This window comes from Aythya fuligula, chromosome 1, assembly GCF_009819795.1.
Source record: "Aythya fuligula isolate bAytFul2 chromosome 1, bAytFul2.pri, whole genome shotgun sequence".
Taxonomy (NCBI): domain Eukaryota; kingdom Metazoa; phylum Chordata; class Aves; order Anseriformes; family Anatidae; genus Aythya; species Aythya fuligula.
This window is the reverse complement of record NC_045559.1, coordinates 64,324,487-64,352,036: the sequence shown is the minus strand read 5'-3', so window position 1 is coordinate 64,352,036 and position 27,550 is coordinate 64,324,487. Positions and strand designations below refer to the sequence as shown.

The 27,550-nt window shown below is 38.8% G+C and overlaps 1 protein-coding gene across 13 annotated transcripts in view; it reads right to left on the bottom strand.

Annotated features, from left to right (window-relative positions):
- Nucleotides 1-27,550, bottom strand: part of ERC1 (ELKS/RAB6-interacting/CAST family member 1) — a 296,379-nt gene that overhangs the window by 261,737 nt on the left and 7,092 nt on the right. For all 13 annotated transcript variants that reach the window (XM_032208161.1, XM_032208143.1, XM_032208195.1 and 10 more), the window contains exon 2: nt 24,507-25,340. In XM_032208161.1, the coding sequence (XP_032064052.1) occupies nt 24,507-25,175 (669 nt within the window). In that variant the 5' untranslated portion in view covers nt 25,176-25,340. The remainder of the gene's footprint in view (nt 1-24,506; nt 25,341-27,550) is intronic.

The window sequence follows — 27,550 nt, the reverse complement described above, 5'->3', positions numbered from 1 at the left end:
TTCTTTCTATGGCTAAAGGTGGCTCAAGAAATATAAGCTACATATGTAATAAGAAAACAGTAATTTCTAAATAATTGCAGGATCCAGATCTGCTAACCCAGTTATCTAAGGTGTATGTGTATGCATATATGCATATATATATATATATGAATAAATATATAAAGTTCCTAACGAGTCACCAAATGTTTACCAGCATATTAGAGGAAAAAGACTAATAATGACAGTAGTTAAATGCATATTCATGTTGGAATATGGCCATTATACTAAAATCAGCTACTGAAGACATTAACACAAAAAGAATAATAATATCATTTGTTAAATCAGAAGCCAATTAATTACTTTCTTTCAGAAGCATCAAAGGATTCATTAAGCATGAACATGAAAGGTACAGAGAAATCCAGATCTTGCTTAACGTGATTTATTTCCATATTATTTTGTTAACTTAAAAAAATCCATTAAATTACTAACAAATTAATTAGCAGTTTGTTTTTCAGGGCAGGGAGGTTTTAGGCTGCTTTTCAGAGACCAATTCGTTGTTCTTTATACATGTCCAAATTCTGCTTTTTCAGATTTGCTTGATTATACCACCTTATTCCATTATTTACTCACTGTGATATTATTTGCAGCAAAACCACTCTTATGAAGCCTTAGCCAGGCAGACAAAAGGCACCAGAAGTATTTTAGAAACAGAACCCAAGAGTTCAGCCACTAAAGAGTTCTTCAAAAAGGCATTTTTTGAAGATTGAGGAAGCAATCCAGACTTACACCGAACTCCAAGAATGCTGAAGGCAGCATTAGCTTCTAATGAGGAAGTGCTTATCACCAGTTATTTGTAATATTTAGCACAGCACTCCCTTTTCCACATTCCCGGGATGTTATGGACTAGCCAGCAATACGAGCAGTTCCAATTACAACTGCAGGGTGTGCAGGTGTCAAGGTGCTGGCAGCAGGGGGGCTGCAGGCAGGGAGGAGGCCAGAGGCTGCCCTGTGCCCGGTGCAGTCAGTTCTATGGGGTCTCAGGTGGACCCACCGTATTTAAGAAAGGGCAGAAAATGCCAGATGGAGAGAGGAGGAGGAGAGAAGAGAACAGCAGAAGTAAGAGAATAGCCAGATTGGAGCTCCATGCTAGAGCAGATACACCCTAAAGAGACTGAAACCCATGGAGAACCCATACTGGGACACATGAAATGGGTGGGAAGGAAGGAGCAGCAGAGAGAAACTGCTCTGTCCTGGCCCCAACCCCTGACTGCCCCCTGCCTTGCTGAAGGCGTTGAGTATAGCCTGGGGTGGCAACAAGCAGTTGGGTGACTGGGGTAGTGAATTGGAGAGCAGAAGGGGGGGAGGAGAGGTGTCTGGAGTGAAGCTGAGCCTGGGAAAGGAAGTCAGATGTCTTTCCCCAAGTACTTTAATGTTTGTCTTTTTTTGTTCCCCAGTAATTAAATATTTATGTTAATTTGCAACAAATTAAGTTAAATTCCCCACGTCAAGTCTGTTTTACCAGTGACAGTGATTGGTTAGTGATTTCCCTGTCTTTATTCCAACCCACAAGCTTTATTGCTCCTTGTCTCCCTATTTTCTCCCTGTCCCACTGGAGCGGAGGACCAGGAAGGCAGCTGTGCGGGTGCCTGGCTGCTAGCTAGAGCCAACCCAACAGGGTAGCATGGTAACAAGGTAATGCTAAAATGCCACAGCAACACTATCACATTTCAACCCAGTTCTACATCACTGAAACTTACTATCCTTAAAATCATGTTACTTGATTACCAAACGCATGGCCGCTAAAGATCAGCTCTACTTCAGCTGGGAAACAGTACCAGATAATGGTCATACTTGTGCTCGCTTTCTGAGAAATCTTTGTTTCGCTGAACCATGACTCCAAAAAGAGGCCTAAAGATTTACGTTCCAATTTCTTCACAGTTAACACAGCATAAGCTGCAGAGGAAAGATATGCACGTGGTAAAGTGCCTATGACAAACATCGCCAAAAAACATTCAAGACACTAGTGAACAAATCTGTCTAAACTGACTAGTTAGAGTAAATAATGCACAGCAATCAGGCAGCTCTATTTCCACTGGTTTGGCATAAGCATGAACCTGCAATAAAAACACAAAACCAATTTTAAATTTCTTTAATAGTTTTATGATTTGTGAAATCAGAAACTATAATTAAAAAAGCCAGAGCAAAATTCTACCAAACTGAAGGGTCACCTGTTTAGCATCTACACAAAGCATTATCGACATAAGGATGATTTTAACTTCTACATAATCCAAAGAATTGGATTATTAATATTGCTGTTAATATTGATGATGAATATTAATTAATATTGTAAATATTAATATTGTAATTGTTAATATTGTATTATAAATATTGTTGTTTACTAGTCTTTACTAGTGGTCTTTATGTACAGTCACACTCTGGGTATCCATACATCACTAAAACTGAAGATGAGAGTTTTATCAGATAGTGCCTGGACAGTGAGCACCCACATTCTGAGAGTACAGATATGTAGAGCCATAAAGTAATATGGGCTGAAAGGGACACCTGAGGTTTATTTAATCCAATGTCCTGCTCAAAGCAGGGCAATGAAACCCATTTGCACAGCAGTTTGCCCAATCAATCTCTGAATGTCTCCAAGATCAGAGAGGCTGGTTAGCTTCTTAGAGTGTTTAATTACTCTAATGGTGAAAACTGCCGTTCCTTTTCTGCTGCACACCTCTGAGAAGTCTGCCTCCATCACGCTTTCCCATTGGGTAGCTGAAGACCACAAAAAGATGCCTGGAGCCTTATTTTCTCCAGATTGAGCAAATTCAGTTCTTTCAGGCTCTCATATGCCCTACAGTTCCCTAATCATTTTGGCTACCTCGCTGACTCGCTCCTGAACACCACATTCCTTGCTGTAGTGCAAAGCAGAAAACTGGATGTAGTACTCCAGATGTGGTCTCAAGTGCTGAATAGAAGCAATATTTGCTTCCCTGAATCAGCTGACCATACTCTTGCTAGTACAAAACAGCATACAGCTGGCCTTCTTCACCACAAGGGCACACTACTGCTCTACATTCACTTTGAGGTCTACCTGGACCCACAGGCCCCTCATCAGGACTTTGTAGCCAGTCAACCCCAGATCATCTGAGTGGATGGGGTTTTTCCCATTCCATATGCAGGACTTTGCACTCACCTTTACCAAACTCTGTAAGGCTTCTGCCATTCCTTTTTTCAGCCTTATGAGGTCCCTCCAAGTAGCAGTGCTGCCCTTTGATATAGCAACTGCTCCCCATAATGTGGCATCTGCAAATATGCAGAAAGTACACTCCCATCCTATTATCCAGGTCATTGATACAGACACCGAACAATACTGACCCAAGAATAATACTAGTAATCCATCATCAGTCAGATTTTTTGTTGTTGCTGACCACCCTTTGAGCCTGGCAGCCCAGCCATGTAAACGCACTCATTTGGTGCGTATTTTGCCAATTCGGCAATAAGCATGCTATGGGAGACCACGTCAAAGGCCTTGCTTAAGTGCAGGTAAACATCCACGTGTGTGGCTTCCAAGAGGATCTACTACGTAACCTTTCCAGAGACCGAGATTATGCTAAATGACCTGCAGTTCGCTGTATCCTCTTTCTTTCCCACATTGAAGGTGGGCATGGTGTTTGCCTTTTCCATTATCAAGTACTCACGTGTATGAGTTTTTTCATGTGGCACTGACCCTTTCATGTAGAACGATCCACATGGGATGAGGCACTCAGAAGTCCTGGCAGGTAGATGGCTGACAAATACCATGTCGGATACACTGGTTCTGATACTGATTCTCTCTCCAGAGGGAAGATAGCGATTCTACACTTTATTTGTTGATATAAAATGTGGTGGCAGTGGTGTCTTTATCTAACATCACAGAGGTGTGCATATAGCAATAGTCAAGAACAAACAGGGCCAGGGGGATGACACACAACATGACAACAACTTTCAAATCCCACCCCATCTCTTGAAAGAGATCGCTGGGGGTGAATGACTGAAGGGTCTGGAACTACACAGTAAGTTCAGATACTTACAAATATGCTGTCTCGCTTGCTCACATTCCTTACAGAATTGGTCTGGCTCTTTTTTATTATTATTATTATTTTATTTTTTTTGAAACAAAATTCTATTTCCCAAACAGGGATTTTAAGTGGGACAAAAACAAACAAACAAACAAACAAAAAAAAAACAGAGAAAAGAGTTATGTTTCTTGGATACACTAAACACCCACTTTGATGCAGAGAAGTTAGAAGTCTAAGCATTTCCACCATTAGAATCTCTGGCATTGAAAATGAAGCTCTCTGCAGAAAAAAAGTAAGGATACCCTCAGTGTCAATGGTATGACCTCAGTGCTGTAGGGAACGGAGAAAGTAGGCTCTTCTAAACAGATTCATTACACTGAACTGTTGAGAAGATCTCAGACAAATATTTAAGCAGGTGCAGACAAGCATGGGCAATATACAGAACGGGTGAGATTGCAACAGTGTGTTTGTACTTTGGTGCTAATGGTACACGAATATCAACAATGCAAAACTGAGCTATCACTTGAAACAAATTAAAGACTATGAATGCAAGAGGAATTCAGAAGTGCTAGAACAATAAAACTTGTATGAACAAGCTGAGTAAAGGAACTGAAACTGCTTACCTACAAACCAATTTCATAAAATACAGTGGAACTACGAAGGGAAAAATCAAAAAGGAACAAGCCAGACAGAGATGAAAACATACAATTGCTTTAATGATGAGGCATGCTAAACAGATTTTAGACTTTTAAAACAAATGCATGTTTTACACATAATATGCATACATATGCGCACACACATATAAACATATTTAATAGAAAATAAACAGAAAATGTCTTGATATATCCAGAAGACATATTTTGAGTCAGTCTCACAAAGAAAATTAAGTAGAGAATGCCTTTAAAGTCTGAAAATAAAAGAGAAGGGGAGTGGAGAAAAAAAGAAAAAAGAAGTTTCAGGACAGTAGTTCCTGATCAAGATTCCCAGATCTAAATGAATGCAAGAGCTGGGAAGAAGATATCCATATAAATGATTGAAGGTCAAGTAAGTGATCAAAGATCTTTCACAGCATAAAACCAGGGAAGGTTTAATACTTGCAAGGTACTTATGCAAAGTACCATTTTTACAAGACAGTCATCATAAAGAAGCTGAATCAATAGGCACTTGAAATTAGTGGTGAAAGATGTAAAAATCAGATTGATTGTTGAGTATCTATTTGATAAACTTGAGAAGTGTTTCTGACAGCATGAATACACTGTGCAGCAGCTGAGAGGGACAGGATTGAGGAACACGCAAGAAAAACAGCCCTGCGGACCCCAAGGTCAGTGCAGAAGGAGGGTAGGAGATGCTCCAGGCACTGGAGCCGAAGCAGACATCCACGCCACAGCCTGTAGATACATCCCAAATGATACTGCAGCTCACAGGCAGCCCACACAGGAGCAGCCTTTTGGCAGGAACTGTGGCCCATGGAGAGGAGCCCACGCTGGAGCAGGTTGTCTGGTAGGAACTGCAGCCTGCGTGGGACCCATGCTGGAGCAGCCTGTTCCTGAAGGACTGTACCTCATGGGAAGGACCCAAGCTGCAGCAATGTACATAGGACTGTAACCTGTGGGAGGGAATCCATACTGGAGCAGGGGAAAAGTGTGAGGAGGAAGAAGCGGTGGTGATGAAGCGTTATGTACTGAGCACAGCCTCCCTTCCCTACCTCCCTGCACCACTTGCTGGGGACAAGAATAAGACTCAGGAAGGAAGGAATTCAAGCCTGGAAAGAAGGTGTGGGTCGGGGGAAGGCATTTTTTACTGCTGTCTGTTTCACACCATCCTACTCTATTTTTAATTGGCAATAAATCAAATTAATTTTCCCCAAGCCATCTCTGTTTTACCCATGACAGTAACTGGTGAGTGATCTCCCTGTCCTTACCTCAACCCACAAGCTTTCATCTTATTTTCTCCCCCATCCTGCTGAGGAGGGGGAATGCCAGAACAGCTTGATGAGCCAGCCCACCACAAGAGGTGATAAAGAAGGAGCTCCTTTCGCTATCCTTGTTCTGGCAGGATCAGGATGAAGTAAGATGACTGGTTAGAAAATAAAGCAGAGGGAGACTCAGCATGGTTTATGCCAATTGCTACAAGTTAAACACAGTTTGTATCTTCCATGACGCCCACACACTGCAAAACATGACAAACACGAAGGTGACAGAAACTGGAATGGAAAGGTTGTTAAACAAGAAAGACAAAACTCACCGAAAATAACTGAGGAAAATAGATCATCTAGACAAGAGTAAATTTAAAGGCTTTTCGCTGATGCTGGACAAGCTGTTAGCTTATGTATTATGTACATTCAGCTTATGTATTTATATACATTCAGGGGTGCTGAGAAAGACTTATTTTCCAACATATAGAAAGTAATTGTCATGATAACTGCTAAATCAGTTTACTACAAAAACAACAAAGTTAAAATTTATTTTTTTAACAAAATGTAATTTTTTAGCAGATAAAATGTATACATGATATAAAAAGTTTTTAAAAATTCAGGTCTTTAATATTTAAAATCTGAACAAAGGCATAATAAACTGGCTAAACTGATAGCGAATGAAGAATTACTAAGGGTAAATCAAAATAAAATGGCTAACTGTACTCTGAAGAATTAATCTTTAAGGCTATCCTAGGGAAAACCTTCAGGAGACTTGGAAGGCAAGGCAAGGCTACTTGAAAAGGCTAACAGGAAGATGGTCTAACCTGAATTGAAATTGAACAGTGAGCCAGAGGCAGAGCAGCTACGGAACTGCCATGCAGACTGAGTGCTCTTCTTGAAGTTAAAAAAAAATAATAATGTGACAACCTAAAGCTCACCACAAACTCATACAGATATGCCTCCATGTTGATTAATATTTTAAAAGTACCGTCACCATCTGTACCATGAGAATATCTTCCTCCCTCACAGAAATATTTAAAAAATAATGATTGTCATGAGCATTTGTTCAGTGCTATGAAACACATGAGTTTTGTGCATAGGTGTTAACACTAAAATCATAAAGAATCTGAGAAACAAATGCATCTAGTGAAGGTATTACTCAACATTTATGAAATAAATCTGCAACAGAAGCAAAGCCAATGAAAAGCTGGGAGACAAAACAAATCAAAGTGATCTATGTCCTGAACCCGGGATTTGGAAAGATAACAGTCATACTTCTACAAATAACCTTGGATTTGTAGAAATACTGTCAAACGTAAGACCTGAAGGTCAATCTGGATCTAATGAACCTGGACTAAGACTCCTCCCTGGAAAGGCTGAGTGATCAGTGAAGAAAATGAACACAGCGATAGCAACAGCACAGAAGCAATCATCATACCTGACATGTTTTCATTTTACCTCTAACAAAAGAATGGATGCCCTTGACTGTCAGGACAGAGGAGAGCACTCCAGTTGCTGACATAGAGAGTCTGCAGCAACCTTGTAAGCCTGGACAGCTGATGCTCTCTCAGCACCAGTATGTCCAGCAAGAACACATCAGTGATACTGGAAACAAAAGCAGGCAGTCTCATCAGTACCAACCTACTCAATACAGCTTGGGGATGCAACGCTTTGGCTGTCTGAAAGTCCACCTAGTCCTATTATATTTTATGGAACGTTTTTCCAGCTAAACTGATATGGGAAGCTCAGTCACTGTGGAAGAACAGGAGATTTATAAAGGCTATATAAAGGTTACTATAACGGCTTAGACAACCATAAAACCTAGATCACAGTAATAAATGCCCCAGAGACCAATACCTTCTTTCACTGAACATTTTACAGACTTTTTTCTATCGTCTCATGAAGGTGAACCTAGCACTGCTAGATGGGAGCCGTACACTTCCTTTTCAGACCCAACCTAGGTCTATTCAGAAATTAAAAGGAAAGATGTCTTTTCAAAATAATCAACAATTTTTGTACCTGCTTAGAAAAAGACTTCCAGAAAATCATAATCATATAACGGCCTGGGTTGGAAGGGACCCTAAAGATCACCTAGTTCCAACCCCACTACCATGGGCAGGGATGCCACCCACTAGCCTCAAATACCCCACATGCCCCAAGCCCCATCTAGCCTGGCCCTGAACACCTCCAGGCAGCATGGGGCAGCCACAGCTTCTCTGGGCAGTTTGTGCCAGTGCCTCACCACCTCATTGTGAAGAAATGTATTTTCTGTATGCGTTTACATTTGTTCTTTAACTAATGATGCTGGTGACTGTTAGTATCCTTACTGGAAGGCATAACTGGAACAGAATAAGGAGAGCTTTCAAAGCCTGTCAATTTAGTGTACAAACAATTACACATAACTTGATACTGTATTTGTATCATATTCTTTCCACACCTTTCTGAAACAAGATGAGTACAGGAAGTCATCTTCATTTCTGATTTAGACTAGAAACGCAAGCACACATAAGACACTATACCAATCAGTGTTTCAAAGGAAAATTATGACAGAATAATCCCAGTTGGAAAGGACAGCAGGACGTCATCTAGTTTAACCTCACGCTCAAGGCAGGGTCAGCTATGAGATTATATCAAGTTTCTCAGGACTTTATCCAGTCAGATCTTGAAAACCACCAAGGTTTTTCTCATATCTGAACAGAACTTTTATGCCCATTGTTTCTCACCCTTCCACCATGCAACACTGTGAAGAGCCTGGTTCCATCTCCTCAATAACCTCCTTATAGTACAGACTGCTATTAGGTCCAAAGACCTTCTCCAGGGTAAGCAAGGCCCATTTCCTCAGCTTTTTCCCACAAGGCCTGTACTTCAGCCCACTACCCAGCTTGGCACCCCTTCAAGGAACTCACTAATTTGTATTTTCTTTGGATAGGGCAGCCCAAATCTGGATACAATATTCTACATATGGTTTCACAATTGCTAAACTGAAGGAGATAATGACTTCGCCTGTTCGTAATAGCCTCCTCCTCCACTGCCAGGGCACACGCCTGGCTCACACTCAACTTGCTGTCCACCAGGCCCCCCAGATCCTTTTCTGCAGAGCTGCTTCCCACGCAGCCCATCCCCATCCTCTGTTTCTGCAAGGAGCCTTCTTCCCACTCATTGTTGCTGAATCCCCAAGACTCCGGCCTGCTCATTCCTGCAGATTAGGTCTCTCTGACCAGCAGCTTTGCCCTAGAACATATCAACTACTCCCCCTGCTTGGTGTCATCAGCAATCTTAATGAAAGTTGACCATGTCACTTTCATCCAGGTCATTGATAAAGATTTTAATCAAGACTCAGCTCATTACAAGAAGTGGAGTAGATGTTAACTCATTAATCACTACCCAGGATCTGAAGACACTAACAGCTTTTTACCCACGTGTCTGGCCAACCACTCTGACCATAGCATTCTAATCAGAATTATGAGAATATTGTGGGAGACTGTGATGAAAGCCTTGCTAAAGGCAATGTAAATGATACCCGGTTCCTTATTCCACAAATTCAGCCATTTTATCAGAGAAGGCAGGGAGGTCAGGCATTATTTACTCTTGGTAAATTCATGCTGACTGTTCCCTTCTTGTCTTTCACTTGTGCTGAAATGTTTTCCAAAGGAACTCATCCCGCAGAATTCCCAGGGACTTGCCTGTGATCCCATGCCTTATCTTTTGACCTAGGCTGAAGACCAGATAACATCTACGTTTCCCCAGTTGTTTGAGACCCCTTCCTCTCATCTTTAAAAGAATATGAAAATAGGGAATAAGCCTTCCACTGGCATAAGCCAGCAATCTCAGCACCCTCAGTTTCATCCCATGATCTCACACAGCACAAGTACTTCCAAGTACTCCCTGACTCAATGTTCATTCAATTCACTGCTGATAGGTCTCCTTGAACCCAGGTTCCCATCAAAAAGGCCTGCTAGATCTTCTAGAGTACCTCAGCAGACTTGCATAGCACAGAAAGATGCAACATTTTGTTCAGATGTGTTCTCTCTCTATTTGCATACTGTGGGAGAATGTAGGAAGCCAAGTGGGAAGGTTGAAGAGATTGAGTAATCGATCTAGGGGCTCAACACTAGTCTGCATTTCACATTAAGAGTTCTTGAATAAACACCTCAGTTCCACATCCAGGAGTAAAGAAAAGAATTCTTCATTCCTTTCCTCCATACTCGCCCAAGAATACTAATTTTTCAGAAACCGAAGCTTATTTTTACTCTGTTTATAAAATTGAAAGGAAAATTCTATCGTGAATTCTCCTGCTTCTGTCCATACGCTGTTTGGAAACAGAGATATTGAGTAGGAAATAAGTGAGATTTATCTTGTTCTAGAGTTTTTTACAAAACATGTTTTACAGTAATAAAAACATCATTATAGTTCTAAGGTTATATCTCAAATTTATTTCTTTCAGCCTTGTTGTTTAAGGAACAAAGTCAGATGAAAAGGAACCCTTTTTTCCAAACGACTCCAACCAGAACAGTTCCCTGACACTCACTTCATCTGAAGCTATATAAAACCAGTACAACCAAGAGGGGACAGCCATGCCAAGTTATATAAGGTTAATGATACTGGAAACACAGCACTTTAAAAAGCAAATTCCATCCAAGAACTACATTAAAAATATGTGCTAAGTTCAGGACTTCCTAATAATTGGATGGCTTCATATTGAACTAATTCTGCTTTATTCTACATATGTTGAATGTGTTCTCACATTATTATAATACCAACTGTTCTCCATTTGGAACAGAGACTGAATGGTGCTAATTAGGGGACTAAAATCGTATTGATTGTAACCACTGGTATTATCCACAGCATGTGGCAATTAAATATCCACCAAGAACAAGCAGAAAACTTAGATCAGTGAGAAAATATAATTAGGGCAACAGCTATTTTTTGCTTTTGTTTTTGTGTTTATTTTTTTTTTTTGCCCAGAGTTCTTGTCAGGTGTCAATCATCAAATTGGTCAAACATTTCCCTACAATTTATGACACTCACACTCTTCTGTTGGAGACCTTACTAATGGCCATTCAGAAAATGTACAAATCATAGTCAATATAAAATGTGCCTTGAACATGAGGTATTATAAGATCTCCATGATACAAAGGGCTCCTCTTGTTTCCATGCAGACCATTTAGATGTGTAGCTTGGATACACATGGGTGTGCACCTTAGGGCATAATCTGTTGCACAAAAAAAAAAAAAAAAAAAAAAATCAACTTGTGCAATTTAAATGATTCCAGTATCAAAAGTGATGTAAGAGCAATTGTGCTACTCACATCCTAACAGCTAGCCCAACTCTGAAGGGAGGAAAAAAAAAAAAAAAAAAAGAATATGTATTTAAAAAACAAGTAAACAGCCCCAAAGATAACAAATCAAAAGACAAAGTACTTTGTGGGGAAGAAAAAAAAAAAAAAAAACAGTTTTAGCTACCAAGTATTGCATATGAGGCTGCAGCTAATAATTACTATTTACTTCATTTATCAGTACATCTCTCATGCCTTGTGCTTAATGTTTTCCATAGGTTTCCTCTTCTCATGATTTAACATTGTACCGTTTAATATCACCTTTCAATGATGAAAAAATGACATGACAGACAATAATTCAGAACATGTTAAGAATAGGTTAGTAAGGAAGAAGCTTCCTACTGGAAATTTAATCAGCTTATGACAGTAGTAACAGTTTTGTCACCTGAAGAAATCTAATACAGCATTGCTCATGACTTGTACTTCTGGTTTATGACTTATACAAGGGAACGCATAGTATAAGTTACACCTGGCAGAAGCTCAACCAGTTACTTTAGGATTAATAAAGACCATAAGCCACCAAATTCACGTAGTCACGTGCTACCTTTTTAATTATGAAATATCTCACTACCTATTCTGATTTCTATTGGTTAAATTAACCAAAGATACCTATCGGAAGGGGACACTAACGGCAGAAATATTGTCCATCCAAAAATAATTTTCACTTAAAAAAAAGTTCCCTCTTGGAATGAAAAAGCAATGAAAATATAAAAATATTGGAGTTAATATGACCCATTTTTCTGGAATAAATGTTATTTCTGCATTTTTGTAGTCTGCTATTCATGAAATACTCACTGTCTGATCAGATATGAAGTCCAAAAAAACTGCAGTGCTCAGCAGCAAAATCTCATCTCATTACATACAAGTCTGTATTGCACAGTGACCCATCCTGTTACTGATACACTACTAAAAATTGATACCTCCCCTTACATGATTAACAAAATTAACTGTTACAGTTGCTCAGTTACAGAGAAATACATGTTAACTCTGCAGGACAGATAAAGCTCAACACATTCAAGAAGAGGTAGGAAAGAAAATATGTCCTGCTTCAAACCTTAGTTAAGGATATGGCAAAGCTCCTATGAATACGTATCTGAAGAGCTCACAACACTCGATACATCCAATTACCTTATGAAGAAGGAGGCAATTTTGCTGTCTAATGGTTAGCACTGAGGACAAAAGTTCTCCAATGTCTCAAACTACAGGAACCACTAACTGCATGATTTTGAATAATCACATTATATCTAACCCAATTTAATGGTTTGGAAACATTTTGCAATATGCATTCACTGACAGAAATAACACTTATCTTCCTGAGTGCTGAAATACTTAACTTCATCAGTATTTAAGTTCCTCTGAAGGCTCAAGCATTAGAAATTATACAAATGTGACTATATCCACAACAGCCTTTTATTTGGCAGCAGTGGCACTGGCTGAAAGATCCTCAGATAGTCCGTACTTGTCACGTGTTAGCTGGTTTCACACAACAGTTTTGGTGCACATGAAGTATATAACAAAGGAAACTAAAAGAGCAGCTCTGCTTGAGATGCATACCAAACGCATCCCAGTCCCTAATGGAGAAACGAAGTGAACTGTGTATCACCCCTTTGGATAGCATAAAATCACATGTGCAGTGGGTTTAACAGCCAAACTGCATGCAGCATAATCTATAATTGGGTGTTAAGGTGTTACTGCACCAAATAACTTGCTAACACATTCAACCTGGGAAGTACAGACCCACTTTTTCCAGACCAGCCTTCAAAGACTGTCTAGCATTCAGCACTTCACAAGGAAACATTAACATCTGTATTAACTGTAAAGGGAAGTGAATTAATGATTTCTTCCACAGGTTCCCAGTCTTTCAGATTAAAGAAGTCTGACATGAAACACTATAAATGGTTAATTAACAAAAAAGTGATGCTAAATACGAATTCATGATGATTCTCACAAAGAAAAGAGACAGACCTCAGACCTCTTAAAAGTAGACAGATTTGAGCTGATTCAGCCAAATGGAAAGAAGAATCATCATTTCTGAATAACTATATGCTAAATTGATTCTGCTTTGGGAAAACAAAGCATGCAGTTTTAAAAGGCTAGCCTTGAATGTATTCCCAGCCCTAGCAAAAAGTAAAAGCTTTTGCTAGATAGAAATGCTAACTTGGAACTTCCCTTAAACAGCAAACATTGGATTTTGAATCTTTTTTCTAGGGGGATGGGGAGGTAGAATGTAATGACAGTGTAACTATCAAATTCATTCAGCTGTTACATGTGAGGTGCAAAGTCCAATTTTAAAGTCAAATTGTGAAGATATTTAGTGATTTAAAACCACAATGCACAAAAGCGCCAGGTTTTGTAAGAGCAATTAGAAGACATTATTTCCAGCTATAATAGCTTATAAAGCACTAATTGTGGAACTACTAGTAGGATTTTGTACCAGAACACAATTGCCAAAAGCAGACACCTCTGACATTACATACAAACCATAACCTGAGCACACAGCAGTACCCACATTCACTTCAACTCTTGGTCAAATATGTGCACAGTACTTGAATCATGGCCAAAGCACACTTATTAAATTTTTTCTTAGCGTCAAAACCATCTGCTAGTTCAAACCAACATGAATTTGTTGTTAAGAAAAGTTTAGATCAAGTCATTTTATTTCAAAATAAGGGGGGGGGGGGAGGGTTGTTTTTGTATTTCCCCTCCAAAATACAGCACTGAGGATAATTCCATTCCTTGGAACCTTCCGCACAGCGAATGAGACCGGAGTAAGTCCAAACACTCTGCAAAGAGGATTACAAAATGGTTGAATGTTTCATTTTTCTTCTTTCACAAGAAATGCTTTTGATTGCATATACATAGCATAATATTTGCTTTATAATATGAAAGTATATCTATGCTTCCTTAGAAAGTTCCCTCTTTTGAGTAACTAGGCTTAGGGATCTATTAAAATGGTTACACATTAACAGGCTCAAAACCATACGGCCAAACCTGACCCATCAGATACCAGCTGAAGGAGAAAGCCTTAAAAATTGTCCTCCAAATCAAAGCATAGTTATAATAATAATTTGATATTACTCAACTGATCTACTGGCCAATAAAGAAAGACTGGGAAATTCCACAACCCTCAAAAATAAGCAGATCCTGTGGGTTCCCATAAATACACTTACTTCATGCTGGATAGAGCTAATCTTCAGAAACAACTGCATCCATTAATTTTAACATATACAGAAGAAAGTTTTCAGATATTTTTCAGATATGCACATGTATTTGTTACCCTAATGTAGAACACACAAAGATTGCCATGCTTGGTCAAATTAAAGAATTATCTAGATTTTTTACGTATGCCCTCTCCCAGAGCTCTTCTGTCCTTCCTCATCAGAATCACTGAGCGGAACTACCACAAAAGCACTGAAGTCTTGATTTTATGCTCTAATCTATTACTGTGCTCTACATGGTAAACACAACAAAGTTATTTGTATTCTTAAACTCAATGGGGACAAATAATGAGTCACTTAACAGTCTGATTCTCCGCATTTAGTCAAATGAAGGAGATAAGCCAGTTGCTTCCTACCACTCCAGTGCAGGGCATAGCATTTCCTAACAATTACCTAATTAAAAGCTTTTACTATAATGCTATTTTTATTTGTTCCCACTTCATTTTTCTAGGATTCTTCTGGGGTTTATCATTTCACTTAATCCTAATCCTTTTGTCATCCTCCGCATGGATTTGTTTCTATCATGCAGCAAACACTGAAACCACTTGCCAAAACCATTTTAAGGAACTTCATATACACATTTCTAGTCATTGTAAAAGCCAGACCCATAGTTAAGTCTTACTATGAACTGAGGGATTTCTTGTGCATCAGATAAAAAACTGTCCCATAAGACTTCCATAAAACAAACCTTAGCCTTAAAAGAGAAAGGAGCAAATCATGACCTAAATGTTCCACTCCTTCTATACCTAAAATGCAAATAAAACCCCCCTTTTTCTTCTGTATAAGAGAAAAACAAATCCAAGTCCCATTCTATTTGTGTGCATAAGATGCACCTTCTGGCTCTTGAAAAGGAGGAAAAATACTTTCATTTTGTACTCTACTTGCAAGAAATTATTTAGTTTCAGCATGATATACATGTAGAAACCTTCAACCATAAAATCTAGCTCGCCACAGGGGAGCTGAAAGGATCTAGCCCAGGTTGCAGAAGTATGACCTCTCTTAAAGCCATGGTCTGTCATCAATCTACTGCTTCTTTAGATCCGTTCTAAGGTGTGAACTGATTACAGAACATCGGCATCATCTACAAATAAAACTTTATTTTCACAGCACGTTGGAGTTTCTTAGCTCTGTTACTTCTGACATTTCTAACATTTCCAGTAAAAGCTTAAGTAAAGTTCCAGTAAAGCTTTGGCACAATGCTCCAAATCCTTTAGCAAATCAAGTGTTTAGTATTTAACACTTCAAATTCTCAAAAAAGATGTAGCCAGAAGAATAAACCTCATGGAGGCTTATAACTAAGACTGCATGCTGCAACAGGCCATGTGGATATCTTGTCTCACTGGTGAGGCAAGCTCTAGTTTTCTCAAGTTGCTTTTGTTGATTCATGGTTTATTTCTGCTCATCTGAGAATCAGAACCTGTACACAGTACCTGAAGAAAAAAAGATTTTCACCTCTGAATGGTGGCAGTTTGGGTGCTGCCTTGGCTTAATGGTCAGGAAAAAGCAACCAAAGTGATCAGAAGAAATACATGACCCTTTATTCTTTGGAATCCATATCAGTATCTAATTAGAGGACCATCTCAAAAGTCACCAAGTAGCTAGGATCTGGCAAGAATCAAAACCCCATAAACTTAATGTCAGTCACTGCTTCCTCATGTAGAAATCCGCGAGGGAATCCATGTAGAAATCTTGTGTCTGTGAAATGCTCAGATGGCAAAGGAGTTATTTAGTGAAGTGCCTACTCCTTGATACTGCTGCTCCTAAGAACATGAAGTATTTATTGGCCAGGAAAAAAACACAACCATATTTGGCTTTGATACAGATACCAACGAGACTTAATTAATCTTGAACTATCATTCATTACTTACTTGTTTTTCCCAAACCTTAGGCTGTGTCCCTGTCTCTCTCCTCAGCCAAATGGGGTAGAGATGCAAGGGGTAAAAACATAAGGCAAGAAGCAGTAAATGGCTGCCCTGTAGAAGAAAGGGATGGCATTGCACTATAGAACTTCAAAATAATGGAGGTACACAGCATATGTTAACAAAGCACTGTCTTAGAAAAATATAATTTATTGTAACTTCTCTGCTTATTTGCAAAGCATTGAAAAAGATCTTTCTATTGGACAGCTGACCTCCATCCCTTTCTCCCTCCCTCAAGAAAAAGCATGTTTTTCTTGTATTATGCATGAGATTACAAAAGTCATCACCCCTGTGAACTAGTTTTACCTTGCATGCTTGCAATGAACTGCCTGAGATTACTGGGAAACTATATATTGCCTTTAAATTGCTTTTGATGTTGTGGAATCAAATCCTGGAAGAATCTAAATGCCTCTGAACAGCTCCTCACCCTTGCTGACTTACAGTATTTATTTTCCAAGACACTGACAAGAATCATTAGATCTCAAAAGCAATCCACACAGGAGATGCAGGCAGCATAAAACAGCAAGGACTCAATCGTTTTCCTCTGTTTCAAAAGGATTCTTGACCAGCAGTCCCTACTCAGAGAAAAGCAAAAGAAGACCAATGTGCGCACATTTAAACCATTTAAAAACAATAGGAAAAAATAATGATACACGATCTTTTTTTGTAAAAAAAAGCTTATATAAAAGCAAGTAGCAATTTTTAGCATAAACATCAAAACTTAGGTTTACCAATGATAATATATTACTTTGCATTCATGAAATTGCTGAAATTAAACTGAAGAAGTCAATCATACAGTATTTTTTCCAGTAGCTATTATACACTGCTGGAAGCTGAACTTCTCTGATTTCTGATGCCACGACCCCTGAAAGAACTCTTAATAGGTGTCCTGTGCCAGTATTTTGGCATCTGATTAGGTTAATTTCAATTAGCATATATGCAATAAGAAGAGTATTTTATGCTTTTAATTAATTTATTTTAAAATAATGCAGTCTCTTCCAAAGGTGAAACCATAAAATTAGTTTCTTCATGGAGTTCAACTGAAAAAATTCAAATTATCATAAAAAATCCTCAAGTATCGATCTGGATATTGCTAATGAATCCTTTCATATATTCTTTCTTTTTGTTATGATTGAAATGTAAACACCAACTCTGCAGTTGCAAACTATGATTTATACTGGTATGCTTCAGTTTCTCCCAATCAGGGCAAAAGTTTTCAGAGTTTAATCCAAGGCAATAAAAGAAATACTGTCATTCCCTTAGGATAAATACAGGAAAACTATTTAAGAATTTTTTTGGAAGCGAAGGTGGTGACCATACAGGACAACACAACAGGGCATGACTGAGTTGCAAAGCTGTAAATGCACGAAGAAACTACTTGCACTTTGCAGTCTAAGGTACTATTGCAACCACTAGGGAGGTCAATCAGATTAACTCACATCAACACAGGATGATACTAACCATGCTTTTCCTTGGATTTTGTTCACTACAAAAGGTGACTATGGTCCTTCCAAGAGGACCCATTATAAATATAAAAATACTGTCTAAAGATACAGTTATGTATATCTTGTACATTATGAAACTAATTTTTGCTGAAAACACTTTCTTTTCAAGGTGTAGTAATTATCTTCAGGGGAAAAAACAACTGAGGTACAGTTATGACCCTCTGCATTTAGAATTCTTGCCTTTGTTCATTAGATTATGCTAAAATAATACAGAAAATGTAGGAAAAACAAATCTGTAGTACCAAATAGCTATGCATTCGTGCTGACATGCCATTGTAATTTGATTTCTGTCAAGAAGCTCAAATCACCAGAGATCACTACTACCTTTGATAACTTATCCAACACAGTAATTTCTTTCAAAGTACAGAAATATCACTTCTAAACTCTTTTGCTCTATAGCCTTTATCAGAGACTATCATATATAGAGAAATGTATTTACACTAAATACATAAAGCTTCTGTCTTACCAATGGCTCAAGCATTACACAGACAGTTAACAAGATCTCAGGTACCTACTGTGCTTAAAAAAGAGTATTCCTTCCAACCATGAGCTTAGCGATGGTGGCCCACTCTACTGTGGGCCACCTTCAAGTCTGTGAGACTTTCTAAAATCATCAGATTGGGGGAAAAGAAAAAAAAAAAAAAAAAAAAGAAAAAAAGCTGCTCAATTTCAATTTTTGGCCTGGAAGGCATACATGAAGACTGGCATGCGTATAATCGGTAGCGCTTCAACCCTTTTTCCATGGACTGGCATTTCCATCAGAAGTGCTCCTCTCCTTTCTACTTAAATCAATACCACACAGAAAAAGACAGACACACAAGAATACTACATTTAGTATTAGAAAGCCCTAAGAGCAGTACAAGACATCTACTAAAATGAACAGGAATGTAGAAATATCTCTGTGCTACTGCTATCAGTTCTCACTGTTCAGCTGCTCACTGAGTGACGAGCAGGAAGCTCAATCTGTTCCAAACCTGAGCCTGACACAGTTTCAGGATATATACCACATACTTTAGATAAAGAAATAACACTTTAGGGGAAAAAAAAAAAAATAAGGGAAAACGACTCAAATACCAGAAGTAAGATAATAGAAAAAAAAAAAAAAAAAAACAACAACAACAACTTCTAGAGAAACCTAGTAATTCAGATATGATTTTTGAAAAATATAAATACTGAACGGTGAAATAATATGCCCCAACCCCAGTTAGGAAGCTGAACAGCCTCACTGCACAGCAAACAAAGAATTCAAATAGCAGAGTAGGGGAACAGTCTACTATACGTTACTTCAAGTAACTCCTCTTCCAGCTTAACAGAAAAAAGCACAGGCAAACTACTAAAGAAATTCAACTGATGCCACCCACTTTATTAAAAGCTGCTTTTAAGCTGGCAGTGTTATCCCCCCCCCCCTTTTTTTTTTTTAATGAAACAAGTAGGGACCAGCTGTTCAGCCTATGCTAAAGTTAAAAGCAACTCAGGGATGACTTCAGATCAGTAAGAAACATGGGAGAAAAAGAGCATTAGGGAACTTTGATAAGTGCAAAACATCTAATTTTTCTTTCCATGTAGAACTGTAAAGAGGCAGAACACAGAAGGCCCATCTCTTAGTAGATTACGTGATTCAGTAGATTTCTGAAGTCACTACACAGTGCTGCAACTTCATAAATGCTTCATACTAAGCACTCCTCAGGAGATAGCTTTGAGTCACTCCAAAAGAGAATTAAGTTATGTCAAGTTTCAACTGAGGAAAGACAGAGGGAACCTCAAAGCTAGCAGTGTTCTAGAGAAATGACAGATCTGTCATTGCCAAAAAATATCTAAGTGTGATACAGATGATGACTTTAAGCAATGACTATGGAACTGCACATGGCACAATTAAAGATCCATAAAGGGAGAAAAATCTAGCTTTCTATTAACTAATAACCAACTCAAGAATGATACTAGTATTAGAAAGATACAGTACGAGGACAAACAAATCAAAACTTTCAATATATGATTAAACAAAACAAAAAGTAAAATTAATGGAGAGGGAGAATGAATCTGATTTTACTCTTTAGAAGTTCAGCCAGTCTGACAACAGCAGCACCCAAAGCATTTAAGAAACTAACTTATGGATGACCGTGTTAAAAAGTGAGATGCCCATTCCACACGGCTGTTAAATGGAGACCACTTCTGACTGCAAGGATGTGATCACAAAGATCTGGAGAAGACTGCTGGAGAATGCCAGCCACACTTTTCCACCTCAATAAAGTAGAATATTCTGTAAGTGCTTACCCCAAGTAAGGTGAAATTCCTTTCAGACGTATTTTCTTGGTTAAATTCTCTCACTCAGACATCCAAGGCCTCTAACCACAAAGAGACCACAAAAATACATCAAAGTAGAAAGATGTTTTCAGCCGTACTGCACTATTTCAGCCAAAACATAAATCAGATCTCAAACGGATCAGACAATGTGGTTAATTTCAATGCAGGGTGCTAGACATCAAGTTTGCACTGCACTAGTTATTTTTAAGGACAATGACCTTGGTATATACAAGTTTCAACTGAAAGGAGTTCCTTTTTTCTCTCCAGTTCCACGTAGTCCATCACGGTCCAGTTTTTAGGGAAGTTATCAAAGTGCCAAAAAACCCTCTGTTTTTCCTTCACTCTTCTGGCTTCTAAGGAAAAGATTTTCAGGTAGCCTTTAAACCACACTCACACTAAAACAAACAAACAAACAAACAAACAAAAAACATTACTTTTCAACTCAGAGAAATATACTTCCTATGAAAGCATGCTGAGGACAGCAACACCATGCCAAAAATGAGTTCCTCCCTGGATATGCGTGTGTTTGTTAACCTTTGAGAAATCATCTGGACTCTACTTCTGGCTTCTTGCAAAGCATAGCTGGATAACTAACCCACACCAGACTGCAGACTACTGTATTTTTCCAAGAACCTGCTAACTCCAGGAATATTTCCATTTTAAGCACTGAGCTCCTCAAAATGAGATGACAATGACATTCCCCACGTACCAAAAGAAAGTACTTTGTCTCTTCAAGATCAGTAACAAAAGGATGAAAATGAAGTTCAGCATATGCTGTGCTCCACAGCTGTTAATACTTGCTCAGAGTAGCCGCTGAATACAGCTGTGCTGCATTACAGCTGAAAACACCTCAACCGAGCAAGGCTTAAGCAGTCTCAAACCAAGAGAGGGCTACATGGATCCATGTGCATTACATTTTCAATATTATATCTAAGTTAGCCCTGCTAAGTAACATACTCTTTAATCTCCCTGTTAGTTTTTTTCAGGAGTTCTGTTCCAATAATCACCATTTATTTGCACATGTTCACAAGAAATAGGAAAGAAAACTCAAAGACAACAATGCATATTTCACAGGAGACTGAGGTAGCAATTAACCAAAGGTCATGTTTTCACATTTTTAACTTCCAGGACTAAAAGACAACAAAGTCTTTCAAAGTTGAGGTGACAAGAACAGCAGTAAAAAAAATCCAATCAGAGACAATCAAGTGTACAGAGAGGAGTAAAGCGCCAAGATCACAGCAAAGAGATGGTGATGACTACCAGATAATGGCATGAGTCAGCCAGCATCCTGGCTCCGTGAGTCAAGGCAGTTTTTTAAATAATGCATTTGTCCTTAGCTAAACTTAATATACCACACAAGTCCTGCCCATGACAAAAGGCTTTATTGAAAGGGATGTGCCGAAATATTGGTGTACAGATCTAAAATACTAGTTCCTGCAAGTACACTAAAGATAATATAGCAGGAATATATTAAACTTGTTTGGGGGAGCGTAGGGGGTGGTAATGAACAGATTTTTCAGGTCCCCAACAGACCAGAGAAATCCCTTGTCTGTTTAGACACTGAACAAGTCTGTTTAATTACAGTAAATCCTATTAAACTGGTCTTCCTTATAAAGGCTGAAGTGACCAATTCCAACAGGCTATAGAAGACATAATGAATTCAGAGTTTAATTAGGACACACTGTTAGCTAACTATAATCTATTAATTAGCATTCTTAGTTTTTACAGCTCATTGCAATAATACCCTTTTACTTTTAAATTGCACCCTTCTCTTTTTGGACCAAAGTTATACAATTCTACCAGTGTGGTAGTAATTATAGTGATTGCCTAGAGAACAGCGGCCTGGAAATATCTGTAAATGTTTAATTAGGGGATAAAGCAAAGACAAAAAAAAACCCTCAGATAGCAAAATCAGTGTTCTCCACTCTATACATATTCAGTAACCACTTAATCCATTCTAAACCAAACACTCGTTTCTCTTGCCAGATTTTCCAAGCATCCTCAGGTGTCAAAACTGATTTGATAAAAACATTGTCACTTTCAAAGGCATTCTCTTCAACATGAAAACAGAACTTTAAAACCACGAAAAGGGAGTTTGGGGCTTTAAATACCCACCTGCAGCTGAAATACAAGCAGCACCAGAAAGCTGAGTGAATGGCATTTCATGTTTTCATTACACATTTCACATATTTCATTATACTATTTTCGTTATTACAGCAGCATCCTGGTTTTGGCTGGGATAGAGTTAATTTTCTTTAGAGTAGCTGGTATGAGAGTTAATTTTCTTTAGAGTAGCTGGTATGGTGCTGTGTTTGGACTTAGGATAAGAATAATGTTGATAACACAGGGATATTTTAGCTGTTGCAGAACAGTGCTTACATCAAGCCAAGGACTTCTCAGCTTCTCGTGCTGCCCTGCCAGCAAGGAGACTGGGGATGCAGCAGGAGCTGGGAGGGGAGGCAGCCAGGACAGCTGACCAAAGGGATGTCCTGTGCCACGTGGTGTCATGATCAGCAGTAAAACTGGGAAGAATTGGCTGGGGAGACTGCTGTTGCTCAGGGACTGGCTGGGCATCAGTTGGCTGGTGGTGAGCAAATGTATTTTGCATCACTTTTTTTTGTTGCTGTTGTTGTTTCTTTTCTTTGTGTGTTTGTTGTTTTTTGTTTGTGTTCCTTTCTTACTAAACTGCCCATCTCAACGCACAAGCTCTCACATTTTCACCTTTTTCAGTTCTTCCTGCATCCCAGTGGAGAGGGGAATGAGCAAATATCTGTTTGGTACTTAACTACTTACCAGTTTAAACCACAACCACTAGTACAACTGAAATTTTCACTGGGCTACTCCTAAGAAAATACTTTTGTAATAAAATTATTTAACTTTAGGTTTTCTCCAACATGACATGAAAGTGAATAGAAAATATCACACACATTAACAAATACCACACTGTGGTACTGTTACTCAGTAAGAATACAGTTATAACTGCATAAATTCATTACATTGTTTCATGCAAACTCAGAAAAAGCAACTTACTGTATTCAATTAGGTTGTTAGAAAATGTGAAGAGTCGAGACAGTTTCAGTGCAGCAGATTATCACTAACCAAAAAGAATCTGCTATTTAAAGTCACAGGTCACCTGAAAGTATAGTGTAATGTGTCAAGTACTACCAGTACTATTTTTTTCCTCCAGTACTTTCCTTCTCCCTTTCATCTTCCCAAGCAAAACCAAAAAAAGCACTGCCTAAAATAGTAAATATACCTAAACAGCTTCAAAAACATGACCATGCTTGAATTATAGAGGCCATTTCATTAAACCTTCTTGGATACTTTAAAAAAGGGAAAGTAATTTTTCCATGGTGAGGACTGACATGCATTTCAGGGAACCTTTCAGAACTGGACACTGGGCCTGTTTTCCATGAGGGTGGTGAGGTTTCTTACTGTTTGGCCACAAACAACTATACAGGAGTATACCAGTAGCTACTACAGTATTAAGCAAGCAAAAAGGTCTAGATGAGAAAACCAAAAAAACTTACAGTAAGTAGAGCCGACTACAAAGAGACCTCAATTTTAACCAACATCTCGGGTTTATTTTAATCTAGAGATGCTTGTAAGACAGACAAGACAAAAGATGCCCAAGATTCTCTGTTCTTCTGCCTATTCTCTAACTAGCCAGACCACTACAAAAAAGAAAACGTGGAGTGCTTTATGAGTTGCATAACAAGATATGCACTGCTTATGACAAAAGATGAACAGGTATTAAACAGTATTACTTAAATGTAGCCAAGAACGCAGTTTATGTATTTGTGAAAGCTGCGGGACTGTAGGTTTTAACTAGAGATCTAAATTAAGACCAGCGTCATGTGAAGTTTGTTTTACTGGCAAGATGTCAACGTTCAGCACCATTCCGCTGTATTTGGGGTCAGCAGTTAGTACATTCTGCCTCTCAGAGAATGCTTCATGAGGTAAGCACTATAGAAATGATTATGAGCAGGTTAAATTACTTCCAAAGGGAAAGCGAGTGGTTAGCATCAATCCCAGAAAAGAAGATGATAAACAAAGAAAAAACACAAGAAGCAGAAACCAGCACTGAAGAGGAAGCTTACAAGTCTGACAAGAAACATTTAAAAAGAGGCTTGCAAGTTGAAAACATTTTAATCATACCAATTGCCTGGGAGAAGCACCAAAATAATTTAGCTGTCTGTGTGACATGCAAGCTTATTAAACTCATTTAAATCATGCTACTGCACTAACACAGCAGTGACATTAGATAACAAACCTGGTTTTCTTCTTGCAAAACTCTATACTGTTCCTTCCAAATGGTGATTTTTGAAGCTTCATCTTTCCTCAGAGCTCTCTCTTTTTTTAGCTCAGGACTCCAGAAGGTCTTGATGCTGTTCATGGAAGAGCTCAGCTTGCTCTCTTTCACCTCCACATCCTTGCGAAGCAGATCATTTTCCCGTAATACTTCTTTGAGTTGTGTCTGCAGATCCATTATCGTGTTATCCCTGGCCTGGCGCAGCGAGTGAGGCACGGTGGATGCCATACTCACTGGAGGGAGATGGTGCTCCCCAAACGCAATAGTATCGCTGGCAACTCCACTGCTGGCAATGTTAGGGCTGCTACCCATTGCAGTCATCCTAACACCGTAAGGCAGCCGCCCCCCAGATCGGCCCAAAGTCATGGTGCTTTTCGGGGTGTCTGCACCCACGTTCTCATGGTCACTTAGATACATAGGGCCAGACGTAGCATAGGCAGCGTTTAAGGACTGGATATTTTCCATAGAAAGGGTTTTCCCACTGCCGCCCCCAGTACTACTCCCAGAACTGCCTCCTGTGCTGTTGGTTCGACGATGGCCCAAGCGTGGTGACCGTGGCAGCCTTGGTGAACGCCCTGGGCTCTGGTTGCTTGGCTCAACCTTGCCAACTGACCGAGCACTTCCATACATGATTACGCTGGTGGTGTGAGGCAGTTAGACAGGCATAAATCAGGAATGAGGGAAGTCCTACGAAGTTCTTCAGTGGTTGTAAGTCAGCTTAAGGCCAATCACAACTTATAAAAGATCCATTTGTCCATCTTTGGAGTCACATGCTCACGATGTTCAGGACCATATCTGTGCCAAGAAAAAGAACACATTAAAGATCCAGTTTATCAGAAAATATTTCATCCCATGTTAGAATAAGAGCATATTCTACCACCATTGTATTCCTCCAGCATCCTTTTAATTCCCACCAGCAATAAAAGCGATCTTTTATTTCAACCCTAACAGTTGAACTCAAAAAGGAACTTCTTTTTTCCGTTGTCATGTTATAAAGGTAAAGAGAATGAAAACCTCATCAGTTTTCGAGCCATAATTTTGTTGATCATGATCTAAACTCTACAAATGTTGAGTAACTTCTTTTTTTCCCTGCTATTTCTAACTCACCCTTTCCTTCACCTGTTACTTTTCTGAGTAAAAGAGACTTAACCAAAATTTAAACCTCATTCGGTTGTATTTTTTCTTTCAAGCACTGCTAGCTCCTATAGGACAGTTTCTAAATCCAGTGTGTACCTACACTGGAAAATGGTTCCAATCTCTTATTTGTTCTCTAAACAAGACTTAAATCTTTGTTCGGGTTAAATAAATATTTTAATCGAAATATACTTCTCATTTATCAGCTCAGATTAATTTTATTAAATGCTATCATTCCAACAGCAGGGACCTCTCCAAAAATAGAACAGCATGACAACACCATGCTGCAGTTCCCCCTCCCTGTTATTTTTGTATTCCTTATTTTATGCATATTTTGCCATTTTGTAAGTGTGCTAGCAAGTACCTCTTTGGTACAGGCACTGGGCAGACACCACAGATAGTCAAGATCTATCACAAGGGCAAGAAACAGGGATGAAATCTATTCTCATGACTGAGCTACAGCACTGTGGGACTATTCCCACCACTACCCAGTTCTCACTTTTTTTTTTTTTAATTTATTTGTTTAGTAAAAACTATTTCAAGCTCAACTAAAATTAAAAATAAAACAAGACTGAAAGATTTCTGGTCTGATCTCTCCCAGTTTGATGAAAGATGACCTAGTGGTGTCCAAAGTCACCACATATATCGTAACATATCTCCTTTCACACTGGCTTTCATCCAGCCTCACCTTCTGCTAGGAAGTTTGGTTTGCCAGATATTAGGAACCAATCAATATTTGCAGCTCCTATTGCTGAGGGCATGTTTGTGAGTTGGGCAAGCAGATAAAGTATTACAGTTAAGAGAAGAGTGCACTTACAAAAAAAATGTAGAACTTGGGGAGTGTGAGGGGAAGGTAGAGGAGAGTTGAAAACAGATTAAAAAAATATTTGAAAAGTACTGGATGAGGGTAGAAAACAAGGGGGAAGGTAGAAGTCTGACGAAGGAAAGACTCTCACAAGAGTCACTACAGGAACACAATGCAAGAAACTGTTTAAACATGGAGTTTTAAATCACAAAACAACATCTGAGTAGAACAGCTCCATTTACACGCTATTTAATGGAAAATACAACAGCATGAGTAATTTCACAAAGCCTACTGTGTAGCTGCTACTGTGCTTCATGAGCAGTGCTCAAGAAGTTCAAGTGCTCATTCTGTCTTTTTTTATAAATGACAACCATAGCTACCCTGCTCAGTCTACCAACAACATTGCTATGGAGCATTTTAAACACACATGTAAAGTAAAAAAGGGCATGGAAAGATTGCTGGTGGCATTCATAATTAAAGTTAGCTCCCAAAATATCATCTACAGGTTTGTTTTTTAAAAGCAAGTTACAGATAGGAAGTTTCTCATACTTCAGCCAGGTATCCTTATGCAAAGCAGTACAGAAATACAAACTAAGAAACAGTGCCGACTTTGTTGCACTGAAGTCACTTCAATAATCAAGACACTGTGCCCCAGATCTGGAAAGAAAACACTTTTTCCAAATAGAAAAGCTAGTTCAGACTAATCTCAGCGTTTGAGGCATCAAAATGCTAAAAATGCTGCCACAGCACCCACTGAGCACTCAAAACAAGTTAGATATTTCTTCGACACTACAGAAATTACCTTCATCTGAGAGCTTGTCTTTATGAGGATTCTCACAAAAATTAATCCATAGTACTTAATTTGCTAGAAACTCGCCACCATAAATCACTGTGAATGCTCATTCACTTCAACAGCTTTAAATGTTTCAGCCCGAACCAAAACTGTTTTATTTCATGAGTTTCAGCTAAAGCAATTTCCCCTCCAAAAACGTGAAGTTTTAGATGTTGCTACCAGCATGTTACTGAGGCATGCAGAAGCATCACCTAGCAAGTGCTTAACAACACA